Here is a 15,731-nt window from a genome sequence, read left to right as displayed (position 1 = left end):
GCAGTGCCAAAGCTGGGTATTGTGAGGACATGCTAGTGTTTTGGAGGGTGCCTGTCTCATTTGGAGATAGAGGACAACAAAATTTGCAACAACAGGAAGAGAGGGAGAGGAGCTAGGTCTGTGCCTGATTAAACTTAGTCTCAGTAAGCACTAGGGAGACTTGTTTCTGGTGTTCTTGAACTGCTGTAATATAAGCTGACCCTGACAAGTCATACAGCATTTATTGATATGTTTTATCTTGTTTGCTGGTCTTTCAATGGGGAATCCAGTCTCTAGAGTGTGTTCCGTGAGGGCTGGCTTTCAGAGACATGTCTTGCCAGCAGCATGTCTTCCCTTCTCTGTCAGGCCAGGACAGTTTACACAGTCAAAAGCAGTAAAGTATTTTTACACTTGACAACATGCATCTGTTCTCTTGCTTTAGTGGCCTTTGGGAACATATTTGTCATATCCTTCTAGACATCTTGTCCTTGTTTTAAACCCAGATGGAGTAGGGATAAAACAGCATCCATCAGATAAGCTACTTTAGAGACTACAGGGCCAAGAAAGGGGGAAATGCGTGAAAGGAGCCAACTGTAGATGAAATAAGAGTTCAGAAGGCTGTAGTGAACATCTTCCAGGAAAGCCTTGGGACATTTTATGTGACACATGGCACAGGACAGATTTGTGCTATGCTCTGGCCACTGTCCCATTCCCTGCTATCCATATCCAAGGGGAAATGAATCAAACCAAAACCAAAATGTGGCTGCAACTTACAGATTGGCTAGGCAGGGAAAGTTTTACAAGGTCTAGGATTTCATGGGGTCCATGAGAACTCATGAGGTCCAGGAGCTCAATCAGGGAGTCCTGTCCAAGAGGCAGGCAAGTGATGCTTGTGTATCTGCACATTTTCACGTTGAGAGGCTGAAGGTCAGGTAGGTGAGACAAGTTTTTGTTCCTCATCTACCTGGTTAGTAATATCCAGGGGACGAGAAATACTTTCTCACCAAGCCTTGCAGGTGAGGAAGCAAACAGGTGAAGGTGGCCAAGCTAGAAGAGAGAAACTGTTTCAAGTGAAAGGCTATGGAAATATTGTAAGGCGGAGAGGAGAGGAGAGGAGAGGAGAGGAGAGGAGAGGAGAGGAGAGGAGAGGAGAGGAGAGGAGAGGAGAGGAGAGGAGAGGAGAGGAGAGGAGAGGAGAGGAGGAGCAACAGGCATTTGTTTCTCAATGTGTGTTTGGGTGGGAACAAGTGCTGTTGTTCAACTCTTCTGCTCTATGGGCAGGTCTGCCTTGGTGAGTGTCTTCTTTTTCTTCTAGCAGAGGCTCATGCTGTTGTGTGGCTGGAGAAGCCTGCCTGGCCCAAAGGGTGTAGGCTAGGCTGACATGTGGCTGATATGTCCAGAGCACTCGAATAGGAATTGTCCACAGTAGCTTTAAAGCTTTTGAGAAGGAAATCTCTCTTTTGAGCAAAACAGCCACAGTCACCCTTCAGGGGCCTGCAGGGAAGGTGGTGGAGCACCTTTGTTCCACATCCTTGGAAGCACTCTAGCAGAGCCATGTAGATGCAAAAGCCCCTGGTTTGGGCTCAGGACTGTAGCATAGGTGATGTGGCTGATGTTGGATGCATCCTGGCCTTTCTCTAGGCAGCTGAGACTCAGCAAATGCTCCCATGTAAGGGGAAGTTTCCCTCTGCACTGTCTCTAATTGTCCTGGAAGTTGATAGTGAACCACACCAAGACAACTGTTCTGATACTTGTATGCACCAGCAGATGATTTTTCATCCCAAGTTACCCCACAAATATTTCCCTTTCTTGAGCTTGCAAGGGAAAAAGCAAGTAGAGAGGAAGCAAAGCCTGCACACTCCCTCCCCCGTTGCTTTTGGTGCTCTGCTACTCCTCTCTGACAATGATCCCAAAGGAGAGCAATGAAGTCTTTCACCCCCTGGAACAAGGGTTTTGGAAATCCCATCAGGACCTCAAAATCATTTTGGAGCGGTGGCTTTCAGTCACTGAGCAGAGGCGTTCGGCAGCTCCTTCCCTGCCAGCGGAGCCTGGCCAGCAGGAGTCCCTGTTGCATGTCTCAGGGAATCACACAGGATTTAAAAGGGTTTCGTTAATCTCACCCATCGGACGACTCCTGCTCCCGCTGCTCTCTTTTCCGCTGTCTCTCCCACCAAAGGTAATTGCATCACTGACTAACTCAGTAAATCACAACGTTACACCGCCACTGGTGCCAAATACAGTTTGCAGCTGCTGCTGAGGGAAATCCGTGTAGAAATACTGACACCGGGAAATGAACTTCCAGTTTCTGAATGAAATCTCTAACTTGCGAGCTCACGCTCATGACTTTTAATCCCAAAGTAGTGAAGCAACAGAAATCTTTGCCAACGACCACATTTTTCTCCTGACATTGTCCGGCTTCTCCTTAACTATAGCAATTTGATTGCAGCACTGGAAAAGTAATTTCTCCAAGTTTAGGGATTATAACAGCCTGACAATATCGGTACTGAACACATGCTGTTTTTTCTACGTGAGCTGTGCTGCAGGTGTTTGTGGTGAAAATGAGAAGATCTGATATTAATCACCTACAAGAGTCTGAACTGTGAGTCATTATTCACTTAATTCATTAAAAACTATCCTAAGAAATCATAGTTTTGCATTTGTAAATGTTATTAAAAAATTAGGTAGAACTAATTCTCATCCATTTTTTAACTCCCAGAGTATTTATTCCAATGTCTAAGCAGGGTTTTGGTGTTAAGGAAATGATTTACATTTGTATTACTTCATTAAGAAACATTGAAGGGGTTGCCTACTTTGAATGTAAGAGGTAGTCATTAGTACTTCTGTGCATACTTACAGAGCAAAGTAACTGGCAGGACCCTACATTCTCATTAGGAATACTGAAAGTTTTGAGCCAGGGGTACAAAATAAAAGAATAGAGAGAACAAAGCATCTTCATGTACACTTTGAGACAATTCATACAGCAACTGAGCAAGAAACTAATGTTCTAGACTGTATTTGAAATGTTTGAAACTAGAAATACAAAGTAGGAAAAGACTAAGTACTTCACCTATTCTTGCATCCATGAGCCAATTACATGTATTTCAAGCTGTATGGAGTGATCACTTTTTTTGTGTGTGTGGTAAGAGAATGAAATAACAGCAACAACAACAGCATGTACATGCAATGTTCAAAGTTTCTCTAACACATACAGTAGGTTACACAGCTAATACTCACCGTACAATATGGTCAGCATTGACACGGGCATGACAAGGAAACCCAGCAGCATATCAGCTATTGCAAGTGACATGAGAAAATAGTTAGTGGCATTCTGTAGTTTTTTCTCCAGTGACACAGCCATGATGACAAGTATATTTCCAGCAATGGTTAAAACAATCACTATCACTGTCAGTAAAGCTGGCCAGTTTTTCTGTGAAAGCTGAAACAGGGAAGAGTAGCACGGTGGACTTGTGTTACTTTCACATGAAAGATTCGTTAGGTTTTCAGAGTCCACAGTCAAGTTGAAGAGATGTGATATGTTAATCTCTCCAGCTCCATAAACATTCCTGTAGAGTCTTCTCTCATGATTTATTTGTATTAAAGAGTTTGAAGTTGGGTTCGCAGAACACTCCTCATCACAAAGAATATCCATTGCTGAGCCCAAAATCAGTGAGATAAATAGTGAAAAATAGGAAATTACCACCCTTTGTCACCATTAGGCTTTGTATTCCTCAGCTGTCCACACCAGAAGTTGAGGGAGCACAATCTTTTGTTGACACTGTTTTTGCCACTAGACTGATGTAGAAAAACATACCAGAATTACTCAGAAAGTTGCAATGTTTTGTTTTCAGTTCCATTGGAAGTCCAGTGTTGGCATACATTGAAAAGCCATCTGAAAAGTAAAACCAAGCTGTAGGATACAGAATGTGTACTTGAGGCTTCAGAGAGCAAAAATGTTGGAGAAATAAAAGAGAAAAAAACTTTTGCAACCACTAGGACTCCCCTCTGGAGCTACATCTTATTGCTATTGGTAACTGTAATCACACAGTTTTAAACACAGCAGTATTAAAATAGCTTGCCGAACAAAACAGCAGAACTGTGGCTTCCCTATTAAGAAAGTTGATTAAAGATTCCATCCAGCATCTTTCTCTTGTAATAATTAGATATGCTCTTATTTATAGTTCATCTTCCATAGGATGGCTGATAGTCTCTAGCTTCTGTTGTAGTTCAGTATCATTTTCAGTCTTATATCAGAGTTCACATATCCTGCTCCATGCTGATTTTTATAGCTAATTGTACCTTCTTGGCCCAGCCTGGCTCCAGAATGGAAATTAAACAAGTGGATACTGTGATGATAAAAAGAAAACAAAAAAGCAATTTAAAGGAAGACTTACGTTGTACTTCAGAGTCCAATCTCAAACTCCAATTAGGTGCACTTTGTACCCTGATTTACCATATTCTTCTCTGTGTTTAGCCAGTTTCGTATCCTTTTTCTTCAGCCTCCTCCGAAATGGTGATATTTAGAACAGTTTTTTGACTTCTAAACTGCCCACTTGAGTGCAGCCAGTTCCTGTGCTGTGAGGCTTGCTCTTTTCTTCTGAGAGATAGGCTGCTTGTCGACTCTTTCCTTGTGCGTTTCCCCGCCCCAGGGCAAGCTATATTTAAAGTAATAATAATATCAGAGCCTTTCTTGAAGTGACACAAAAGAAAGCACACACGAAAAAGCAGCCTGCATGGAGGAATTACTGATTTCACCGGGAATGGAATTTCTTGCTCGCTGCCTTGTTCGGTTTGTCAGACCTCCCACTATCTGTATGTCACAAACTGCAAGGTAGCAACGGCAGAGGAGAGCAGGGGAGGGCAGACCAAAGAGGGTCTTTTTGGTAAACTAGCAGCATTTGCAGCATGTATTTTTGAGATCCTTTGCTTGGGTGCTTTTTCAATGCACGCTTTCCATTTTCAGAGGGTGGCTTGCAAACACAGCTGCATGCAATTTCAGTGTTTTACAGGATGCAGGTTTTAAAGACATAAAATCTAAGGCTTGTGATGGTAGATGAAAACTGTAAGTGTGAAGCTTTTTCCCTGTAGAGGGGACATTATGCCAGCCTTAAAAAAAAAAAAAGGAGTAATAGTCATTCCCTTTAACTTCAAACTCCAGGTCTGTGCTGACATGTTAATCAAATTTGCAACAGATAGTCATAAAATATTGAAGTAAAATATTGAAGTCACTCTGATGTCATGCTCATTTGTCAGGAGGTGGATGTAACAGCTCCAGCAACTTGTCCCAAACGAGTGTCCCAAATCAAGCAATTCAGTAAACCAAAATGGTATAAAGCAGAGAAGGAAACAAAACAGTTTTCCATCTTTTCTACCTTGTACCTCTGCTGCCAGGAAGCAGATGAAGAAGTAGCCAATTCTTCAATTTGCCACCTAACACTAAACCTACTCCCAGATTTTCTGAGACTTACAGTAGTCCAAATGTCAGCTGAGGGGGTCCTCTACTCCTCCGCCCATCCTGAAATACATTTCATATTTCCCTCATGTAGAGGGCAATGATTTTATATAGGCAAGCTCAGGCAGTTTGCAGTGAGAGCTCAGAGAGGTGTGAGTGTCACCAGGCACTGGTGGGTCCCAGTGGGTCCACAGCATCTGAGTGTGCTTCCATAGCTCAGCTCTATGTGCAGCATTGTTAACCCTGCTACACATGCCAGGGGGCTGCAAACACATGGAGAGTTGCTACAGCTCATCTGACACTAGCTAGTCTTGTCAGGAGTCAAAACCTTATCAAAGTGAGTCTCAGAGAACCTGCCAAAGCCAATGCAGATCACTGAGGCACTGTTACAGAAAGTCTTTCACAAGAAAGTTCCTTGGAAATCAGTTCTGGTCCCAGCGGAGCACAGATCAACAGCCACCACAGCAGGACAGGAGCAGCCAGGCAACAATGAGTCATCACAGTACTTAAATTTCCCAATCACATGGGTGAGGCCAGAAGACTATCGGGCAATACCAGCTGATTAAAGAAAAAAGCTGAAAATGCTGAGCTTAGTAAGAAATGTTTCATCCCTGGCAGTTCTGTCCAGGAGCCAGAAGATACCTTCTCCCTCTACTTTATTACAATAACCAAATGGGTTACTGTTCACCAAGTGGATGTGGCATCTGTGCTTCAGAGGCTACTGCAGTTGTCCCTGTGAAGATGCCGTCAACATGGGGGTGCAAATATGCTGCAGAGGTTGGGCTCCTCTTCTGTTGAACACGGCTACTATGCAAAACTGGGCACAAGATGATTGGCTAAAGCTACATATAATCCTTTGTGAGTGTCATGGTTTAACTCCAGGCAGCAACTAAACACCATACAGCCACTCACTCCTTGTGCTCACAGTGAGATGGAGAGGAGAATCTGGAAAAACAGTAAAAGTCATGTACTGAGATGAGAACAATTTAATAATTAAAAAGAAGTAAAGTATAATAGTAACAGCTATAAAAATGTATAACAATGTAATGAAAATAAATATAATGGAGAGAGAGAAATAAAACTCAAGTAAAACAAAATCCAAGACCAAGTGATGCTCAATGCAATTGCTCACCATCCATTGCCTGATATCCCTCCCCGACAATTCCCCCGGTTTATATGCTGCATATGACATCCTATGGTATGGAACAGCGCTTTGGATAGTTGGGGTCAACTCTCCTGGACATGCTTCCTTACAGCTTTTTGTGCCCTCCCAGCCCACTCACTGGCAGGGCAGGGTGAGAAGCAGAAAAGACCCTGATGCTGTGTAAGCACTGCTCAGCAATAACCAAAACATCCCTGTATTCTCAACATTGTTTTCAGCACAAATCCCAAGAACAGCCCCGTACCAGTTCCTAGGAAGAAAATTAATTCTATTTCAGACAAAACCAGCCAGTGAGGAACCCAAGTGTCCTGTTATGTTAGAGTTAGAGACCAGAGAGAGCCATCTAGGAAAATAGTAATGGGCATGAAGCACTATTTTTATTTTTTTTGCAGGTGAATACCTAAAGTGTGGCTCAAAGGCTGTAGCTGCCAGCAAAGCCCAGTTTCCTGAAGCAGAGTTATGTTCCTTTCTCCTACTACAAGGAAGGAGTGGAGGCTTAGGACTTGGTCTTCTACTTTCCTGAATGAATATGCTAAGAAATACGCTGTGTGTAAAAGGGCTGTGAATCCTGATTTCACACCTGCAACTCTCTGTAGACCTGAAGGATATGCCTGAAGGACCTTCCTGTTTCTTGCAGACTAGTTTAATCTCCCCTTCACTGCAGTGGCATGTGACACTTTCATTCAGATACTTCATCCTTCTCCTGCTCCAGTGACTCATTTAAGACTGCAGCTCTACTCTGAAGATCAGGAACATAAAAATGTATGTGCAAATAGGCTGAGTTTTGCCTTGTCTAAGACCTTTGCAGGTAGAGTCATAAGTTTTTCAGATAGGCAGTGCACCATTTCCTTTGGTCTATCTATAGGCACATCACCACAAGGTCTGAGTACCTTCTAAACACTAATCTGTTCCTCTCAAAAACTGTTTGACACATGTGAAACTGAGGCATGGGTAGATGAAATGTCTTTTTTAAGTTTGCACATGAAACATGGATGACTCAGAAACCACTATTATGTAAGCCAGCATGTCAGAAACAAATCCATGATCTTACAAAGTCTTATGAAGACCATGGTCTTATGAAGTATGTTGGATGTGCCACTGAGCACAAGTATACTGTAGTATTTTTTTGAGGTGTTTTTTGACTACAAAAAACACACCTTCTACCTCCTTCCAAGAACCTGAAAACGGCTTCCCTTCCATATAGTACAGTATAGTATAGTACAGTATCATTACAGGGGTCAAGCAACAAAAAAGTGCCAGCCTGCCTTTGTTGAACTCGGTGAGAGTACCAGGGCTCCCAGAGCTGCTCTCATCCCCTTGCAGAATGAAGCATGCACTCTGCTTTGAGAGAACAGTGAAGTACATCTCCTAGATGATTAGTTATATCTAAAGCCATCCTCATTCATGTCTTTTCCTAAAGGTGTATAGCTCTGGAAAACTGTAGGTCTCATAATCTTACATTTTCAAATACCAGTCTTGCACTCCGATAGCAGCAGCGCCTCACACACCACAACATACAATCCCAGGCACTGTGTCTGCACTAAAAACAGACAGCTGCAGTCTGTCCCAGTCTATGTAAATTAAGTGAAGTCTTATCTTAAAATGGTGATAATGTGGTCTGCATTAGACATAAAGCCTTCTTTGGAAATGCAGCTGGCACTCAAATGGGCTACACGTTGCTTTTTAATTTCTGGAAGGCAGGAACATACTGGATTCAATGGAGCCTTTCCTCTGTTCCCTAGCTCTGCTTGGAAATGTAGGACATTGTCCTCTTGTGAAGGGTTTTTATGCTTGGCGTGGTGCACATAATTACTTCCTAGAAATGCTGCTTTTCAACAATTTGATCTGAAAGAGAAGCAAAAGCCCTAGTTTATGTAACTCAGATTCGGTGGTTTTAGGATCACTTCAGGTATAAAAATGCCCAGTTTCTGAGTTTATAATTGTTCTCCTTGATGTTTTGAGTGGATTGTGTAATCAGTAAACATATAAACTGCAAAGGTTAATCATTCACTCTGATATCTAAAAGTGAGGCAAGTGGAACGTGAATAATTTGTGACGTGGGCAAGACTACTACTATCCAGTACATCTGTTTACTTCTATCAGGGGCTGTTGGAGCAGTTAATACTGTCGTGCCTCAAGACATGAATCATTGCAAACCACAACAAATAACTAAACAGCACTGCTCTCTTTTCAGTGCACACTCCAGAATTGAACTCATTCCGTATCTCTCAGTCTCTTGACTTGTGCCACTTCAGTGAGGTGAAAACGGGTTGACATGACCTTTCTGAAATCTATGCAGATGCAGCATCCCTCAGCCTTGCTGTCCTCAGATGAAGATCCTGAGCAAGCTGGTTGTTGTGGCACCAGCACTCTGTGTCCTCCCATGGGCTGTGGTTCTTGATGACTGAAAACTTGTGGTAAGTAACTGGTATGTTTGTGTGGAGGTCTCTACTGTGAAACTGACAGTTCATATTTATTTGATCTGGACTGCTTTTATATGAGAACCAGATATCAGAAGTTGAGGCTGAAAGAGAAGCTGGAATAACTCAGTTTAACTAGAATTTCTAGGTGTAGTATATGCTAAGCAATCTGAAATAAGCAAATATATGTCACATACATATAAATAACTGAAACTCTCTAAACTTCCCTGTCTATCCTGCAGAAAAGTGCTAGTTTCAGTCTATTCAATCCCAGATGAAGCTGTAGTTTATCTCTTTCTTTGAACAGCCTGATTTTCTTGTTCATCTATGAGTTTTGGGAAGATGTGCAATACTCCTGGTAGAGTGTCCTTCTTTCTAACAGCATGTTATTCTTTCAGCATCTACAGGGTTTTTTGCATACTTACAGTCCAAACAAGGAGGTTAATGTGAGAGAGAACCTGGAGCACCATAAGACATCTTTTGTCTGCCTAAACCAGTGCAGTGAGATCAGTAACGTTGCACCTGCGGCCCCTTTTAGGATGACGGGTTTCCAGTGATTCCTGTGTGATTCTAGTGGAAGTCAATGGAATTGTTGTGGCATAAAATTGATGTAATAATTAGTTGGCTGCATATTAGAGTTGGATTTTTTTTTTCCACTTGTCAAATTTGGCTACTTAAAAATTAATTTTCCTATATTAATTTTTTTTAATTGGAAGAAAAGTTCCAAAGAACTTAACTTTGGAAGTATCCAAATATTTTTCCTCAGTCTTGTTGATCTAAATGTAACATTTTAACACTGTTGAATTAAAATTGTTTTCTTATGAGCCAGCTAACTGGCTGAGATGCAAAGTGTCTTATTCCCTTATTCTCCTGGACAATTTATACCCACCATAACAGCAAGCCCAGGGGCTGTTTCAAGTTGAACTGAGCTAAAATAAAAACCTTCTTGCTCAGTTAAGAAATAAAATGAAACATTTGGTTTGAGTCAAGCCCATATAGTGAAGGGAAAATTTTGTTTTGATTTTCCCAAAGGAAATCTGAATGCTTTGGGCAAAATTAATTTTTTCTCACGTAAAAAGGGTATTCTGTGCAAACTTAATTTCCCACTAGAGACAAAACTGCTGGGGAGGGTCTGTTAAGCTTCTGTGCTAAAGCAATGAATGGCCTCTGATTCTTTAAGGAGGAACTCTGCAGCCTTATTTAAAGAAACCTCTCGAGAAATCTATGCCTTGATTTAGTGAAACCTGAAGGGACAGTTTCTTCTTCAAGTCTTTCTCTTAGCTGTGAATATTAACTATTTATATACCCGATGACAGCTTTTGTATCACCAGAGGCCTCTACAGACATTTGATTTACTAAACCACATTTGGCTTTAGATATTTTCATTTCAGCTCTGCCAGGAAGAAGCTAGCAGGTGGGCTTGTTCTGAGACAATATAATGCTATGTTCTGATCATCTGAGTTACAAATTGTCCAGTTCCTCTGTACACGAAATTGTATTTCATCCAGACACGCAGCAGTGCAAATCTCATGACATAAAGCTCTGTACTCCAGCACTAGTACCAGAACATCTTCCACTATTTTTTCCTCAGTTTAAACTGACAAGCAGTAGTGAACATTTTCCACTCAGTTTGCTTCAGTTTACTACTTTAAGGTGGACTTACTGTCCACAATTAACAGTGATCATCATCCAAAGCCGCTATGACCACAGCTGTTATCCAGTGAAATAACATCTTTTCAATGAGATGATCAAAGACATGTACCATATTGCAAAGGTGGCATTGGGGGAACTTTCTGACAAGCCAGCATCATCTGTGGAGAGTCTTACATGGCTGTTAAAAGCTGGTTTAGCCTCTCATGGGGTGAAAGACACTACAGAAGAAGGTGGGTGCTCTTCATTCTTCCTTCCTTTCACCTTCTCTAATGTCTTCCATGGCTTTGTGAAGATGACAAAGTTTGGGTTTTTTTTTGCTTTCCCTATTGATGCTCATTTGTAATTTTAGATCCTGTAATATTCAAAATAGTCTTTTTTATTTTTTCCTCTCAAGGTAAGTATGGTACTATCAAATGAAAACAAAAGCTTTTTCAATTGTTTGTGTTCTGGCCACTGATTTTTACATATTTTTCCTTGTTTCTCTAATAGCACATAAGCAGAAAAGTAAGAGTAAGCTGGATCCATGAGGACCTTGCTACATTTTTACTTGGACATTGATGGATGGAGAAGCATTTAAAAGAAAATAAAATCAATATTGAATCTGAAGAGGTTGGTCGCCTCTGCTGGTTTAGCAGCATTAAACACTGGCAGGGAGTAACCCAAATATATATATCTTTGTATTTCCCACCTCCCCAGAGCTCATGGGTTCACCAGCATGTGGCAGACAGTACCAGAGATCTGTGAAATAGGTGGGGATCTGCCAGATGAGAAAGAGTTAAGATCACAAGTATTCTTTCTCTTAATACCTTTCTTGCCCTTTAAGTATGTCAGAACCAAACAGCTACAGCCTTGAAGCGATCATCTTAAAAAATATAGAAATATAGCTGCTATTTGTTACAGTTCTCTATTAAAGATGGCAGATGACTCCTGTTATGTTCTTCCTCTCTTATTCCTAGGATAGCACATTTTCCAACTTGTTAAGTTATGGTATGTAATTTATAACCATAAAAGTGGAAAACATTATGCAGTGCATGAATTAACATCAGTATGAATGTCTGGTATTGAATGTGTGCTATAAGTATGCAGCTATTCCTCCTTAGCAAATCTAAGAATTTTGTGATCAAGTTTTGTTTAATTATATGTAACTGGTCAGAACAGCTTTAATGAATGAATGCAAGAATTCTCTAAATGACATTCCCTCAAAGGTCTAATTCGGTGTGAAATCAGGCAAAGTCGTTGTCTTTGTGCAAACACAGTCCAGCATTAAATCAAGGTTGTTTGGACAATGTGGACTGGCAAGAAGCTACAAACTCATAACATGGACACACTGGCTGGCTGATTCCTTAAACATTAGCCATGATATAGTGACTGTGGCTTGTGAACAGTGCTAGTTAGCACTGCAGGCTGGTACCCAGTCTGCCTGACACAAATATCCACCTATACTGTAGGTGCATAGAAAAACAATTACCTTAATGGAAAGGAAATTGAGTCTCTCCATTTAGAGTCAATGGAAAAGCTTCTATTGATTCCATGGCTGGACATTTAGGGGCACTCATTCACTAGACTACTGTACTGGATCCTATTACCTTATCATTTCATGTAAGATGGCAAGTCACATGTCAAGCTACAAACTGTACCCTCATAGGATCTGGTTCTTAAAACAGTGAAAGCCGAGCCAGATTTGCAAAATATATGAAAATCACTGTGTTATGTCTGGCTATGTAATTAATTTTCTACGTTTAGATACAGCACTCTCTGAACTAGTTGACTCAACTCAACTGGCTGTGGTGGGAATTTTCTGTTATTTCAAATGATGTATTTCTTGTAGAATAGCATTACTATAATTTAAAGTATTCCACAGGAAATGTAGCATCCTTTTGGCTGAGTGGTGCAACTAATTCCCACCTTCTTTTTGGTTTAAACATCTTTTTTTTTGAACAAATACTCTCTACAAAGCTTCTAGAATTCTGCTGTAAAGGTTCTGGGGAGGTAAAAAAAAATACCACTCAATTTGTAAAGGAAGCTGTTATTAGTTACCTAGTTTAATATACACTGCATTATCTGTGTTCTACTTCCCAAATATCACTGACATCCAAATGCTTTTCTTTAGAACACTTAAGGCAATCAAAACTATTTATTTAAAGCACTGAATTACTTAAGGAATCAAGTGGAATACTACTGAAAGATAAAATATTTTTCCAGTGGGGTTTGATAGCTCTCTAAACATTTGGCTTTCGTTTTCTTCCTACTCATTTTTGAGCCCACCAGTGAATGATCCTATATTATAGTCTATCAGGAAAATTCACAGTCACTGGGCATCTCCATATTTTACATATCAGTATCAGAGCCATGCAGGGCAGCCAGGGGAATCCCTGAGGGCATCTCTGATCAAAATGTTAAATTAACTTTATTGAAATATCTCTTTTAAATGAACTGAGCCTGATGTCTTCCTTGTGCTGGAATATGCCTTCTTAATGATGCTTCCTTGAAAGTTGCTGATGAGAGACAGGGATGAGGGAATGGTCATTACTATTAAGAGTAAACCATTGAATGGTAAAAGTTATCACCTTTCCTCTAAGTACAAGAATTTATAGTGTCTATTAATACAATATAGGACACTGCAGTTTTGTGTGCTGCATGCAGAGTCACTGGTCATCTGTGAGAAAATCCTGAGGGACATGCTAGCCTGATCCACTGCAAAGAGGATGTATGTGTCTAGACATAAGACTAGATCAGAGTACTTCCCATAGCATACATATCCCTCATGAGGTTAGCTGCTAGCATATGATGTAGCTCTCCTGTTTGTGTCCTTGTGAGAAACCATCAAGGAAAGACTTCAAGAAGATTGCCAATGCTACTACAGTTAAGGGCAGGAAGGATGCATAAACACCCTTGAGCTGCCCATGGGATGGATGAGAGGCATCAGGAGAGCCCTCTGGGCTGACAGCATTACCTAGGATGTGCTGGCAGATACAGGCTACCACAGCTCTCACATGGTGATCAGGGACATGGGCAAAAATGAAGCCACTTTTAATGCACATGTGAAAGTAGATGTTCAGAGTGGTAAGAAAGAGAGATACCAGGAGCAGGGGCTGCTGCAAAGTGACAGGACCAGCAGAACAGAAAGTGAAGGTTGTACGGGAGGGTGGAGAAGGATTTGATGGCTGAAGAGAAGAGATGAGAGGGAAGGAAGATCTATCTATGAGGTATGGTATGCAGATTCATAAGTCAGGTATCAGGTATGCAGAGTCAGATGAGTCTTTTGACAAAAATTCCCTTCTGTCTCCTGTGGCCAGCTAGATTCCTTTGTAAGCCCAGGAATGACCCTTGCCCACATCCATGGTTTGAAGTTCAAATGCAAAAACTCACAAAGTAAAAAAAAAACAAGACTCTATCTGTGTCTGAAAGAATTTTTAAGGTCCTAAAGGTCTCTCTTTAAAGTTTTAATCCTTTCTTGGCTTTCATACACTGTCAAGTCCTTATTTTTAATGCCACTTTTATCCTCCAGGATTTCTTACACTGCTTTATCAGGCATGCTGTAGAAAGAAAAACTTATCCAAGTAACTTAGACCAATGTCCCTGTTTGGACTAAGAAAAGGTGAGCTTGACAGAGGAATATAGTATCCACTTTCAAACCATCGGTACATCACTGTAAATGGAAAATCTCTTGTTTTCACTCCAGCATGTTTCTAGATGTGGGAGGGAAATAGCTCATCTGAGATAGGTTCTGCAGCAGGGCAGAATCTGGTCCCATAGGGATCTTTGTGCTGTCATTTCCCAAGGTGCTGTGCTAGTATGCTTTCCTGTCTGAGACTGACTTTCAATACGTCTAACACTGGAAATCCAATGACAGTCTGAGAGAAAACAGTGGAGAACCTGCTCTCATAAAGGAAGGCTTGGAACAGACAAGTGAGCTTTCAGTAGAAACTATGTGTACGCAAGAAATCACAATTAGTTGCACAGGTTATAATGGGGAGGAAATTCAGAATAGGGATTTGTGATCTTTTGTTTTCAGAGGGAGGCTCCTGGTGCTACTGCCAGTCCCACCATGGACAGCTTGGCTGAGGTTGGAGGCTTCATGTTTATCTGTCTGGTTTTATTTATAGGGAGCTCTTGGATTGCACAATCCACAGGAGAAAAGGCAGTGGGAAAAGCACATCTCCTTTCTAGGTTGCTTTGTAAGAGTTATTATGAGCACAACTCATTTGTCAGCAATGTATTGTTTATAACAGAGCTGTGCGTAAGGCAGTTTGGAAGCGAAAAGGACAAGTGCCTACAGCATGATGACTTTGGAGTGACACTTCTGCTATAAGGACGTTGCTTCTGCTATTTGTGTCTTATACCTTGTCCTCAAGAGACACACTGGGAGGGGAACAGATATCAAACTGTTCTGTGGTGGAAAATTTCTGTGGCTGGAAAATTTCAAGGCTATGAGACATACCTGGCACATGCTAGATGGAATCAATACATCATACAGGAGAGCTGCAAGCATTGTACCTAATTGCTGCTTTGATGCCCTGTGTGTAGTGTTTAATGTAATGTGTGGCATTAAAATGTAAGACTCAAGCCAGGAGTTTGCCTCTGAAGGCAAATCAGGCATCCACCCAAACGCCTGTCAGGAGATGAGTCTTGTATTGTTTTGTAATGGCCGAAACCTCCTGAGCCCTGCCAGCCTGGCAGAGTCTGAGTCCCGAGGCAAGGGCTACTCAGTGGATGCCTTTTTCCTGTAAGTATGTGCTTAAATATCAGGCTGCTGAACTGTTGCATCTAGCTTAAACTACCCTGTGCTGGTGATAGGCAAACAGATAAAATAGCATGATCCAAGACAAATAAAGGAAGACTTCATAAAAGCAAGAAGTTCTTTTTCCTAACAGTGAAATCTCTGAAACCAATACTGTTTCCACTAATGGGAAGTTAATGGAGAATCAAGGTCTCACAAAATACAAATTGGAGAATGTGGGGCAATTTCTCAGTGGTTCTAGGTACTGAAAATGAGTGGTCTGGGCCTATTTAACATAAGCAGCACTCTGCAAAGGTCTTTCTGGCACGGGGACACAATACTTACTGG

General features: G+C 41.3%; 1 protein-coding gene across 4 annotated transcripts in view; it reads right to left on the bottom strand.

Moving 5' to 3' along the window:
- Positions 1–4,559, bottom strand: part of HTR2A (5-hydroxytryptamine receptor 2A) — a 31,956-nt gene extending 27,397 nt beyond the window's left edge. For 2 of the 4 annotated variants that reach the window (XR_009818597.1, XM_061994766.1), the window contains exon 1: positions 3,214–4,559. Coding sequence is in view for 3 of the 4 variants with exons in the window: in XM_061994766.1 (XP_061850750.1) it covers positions 3,214–3,628 (415 nt within the window). In the remaining variant the exon portion in view is untranslated. The remainder of the gene's footprint in view (positions 1–3,213) is intronic. The other 2 variants (XM_061994778.1, XM_061994789.1) reach the window with 2 other exon arrangements.
- Positions 4,560–15,731: the final 11,172 nt, after the last annotated feature.

The sequence above is a fragment of the Colius striatus genome, chromosome 1 (assembly GCF_028858725.1).
Source record: "Colius striatus isolate bColStr4 chromosome 1, bColStr4.1.hap1, whole genome shotgun sequence".
In the NCBI taxonomy this organism is placed as follows: domain Eukaryota; kingdom Metazoa; phylum Chordata; class Aves; order Coliiformes; family Coliidae; genus Colius; species Colius striatus.
This window is presented reverse-complemented; position numbering and strand designations above follow the sequence as displayed.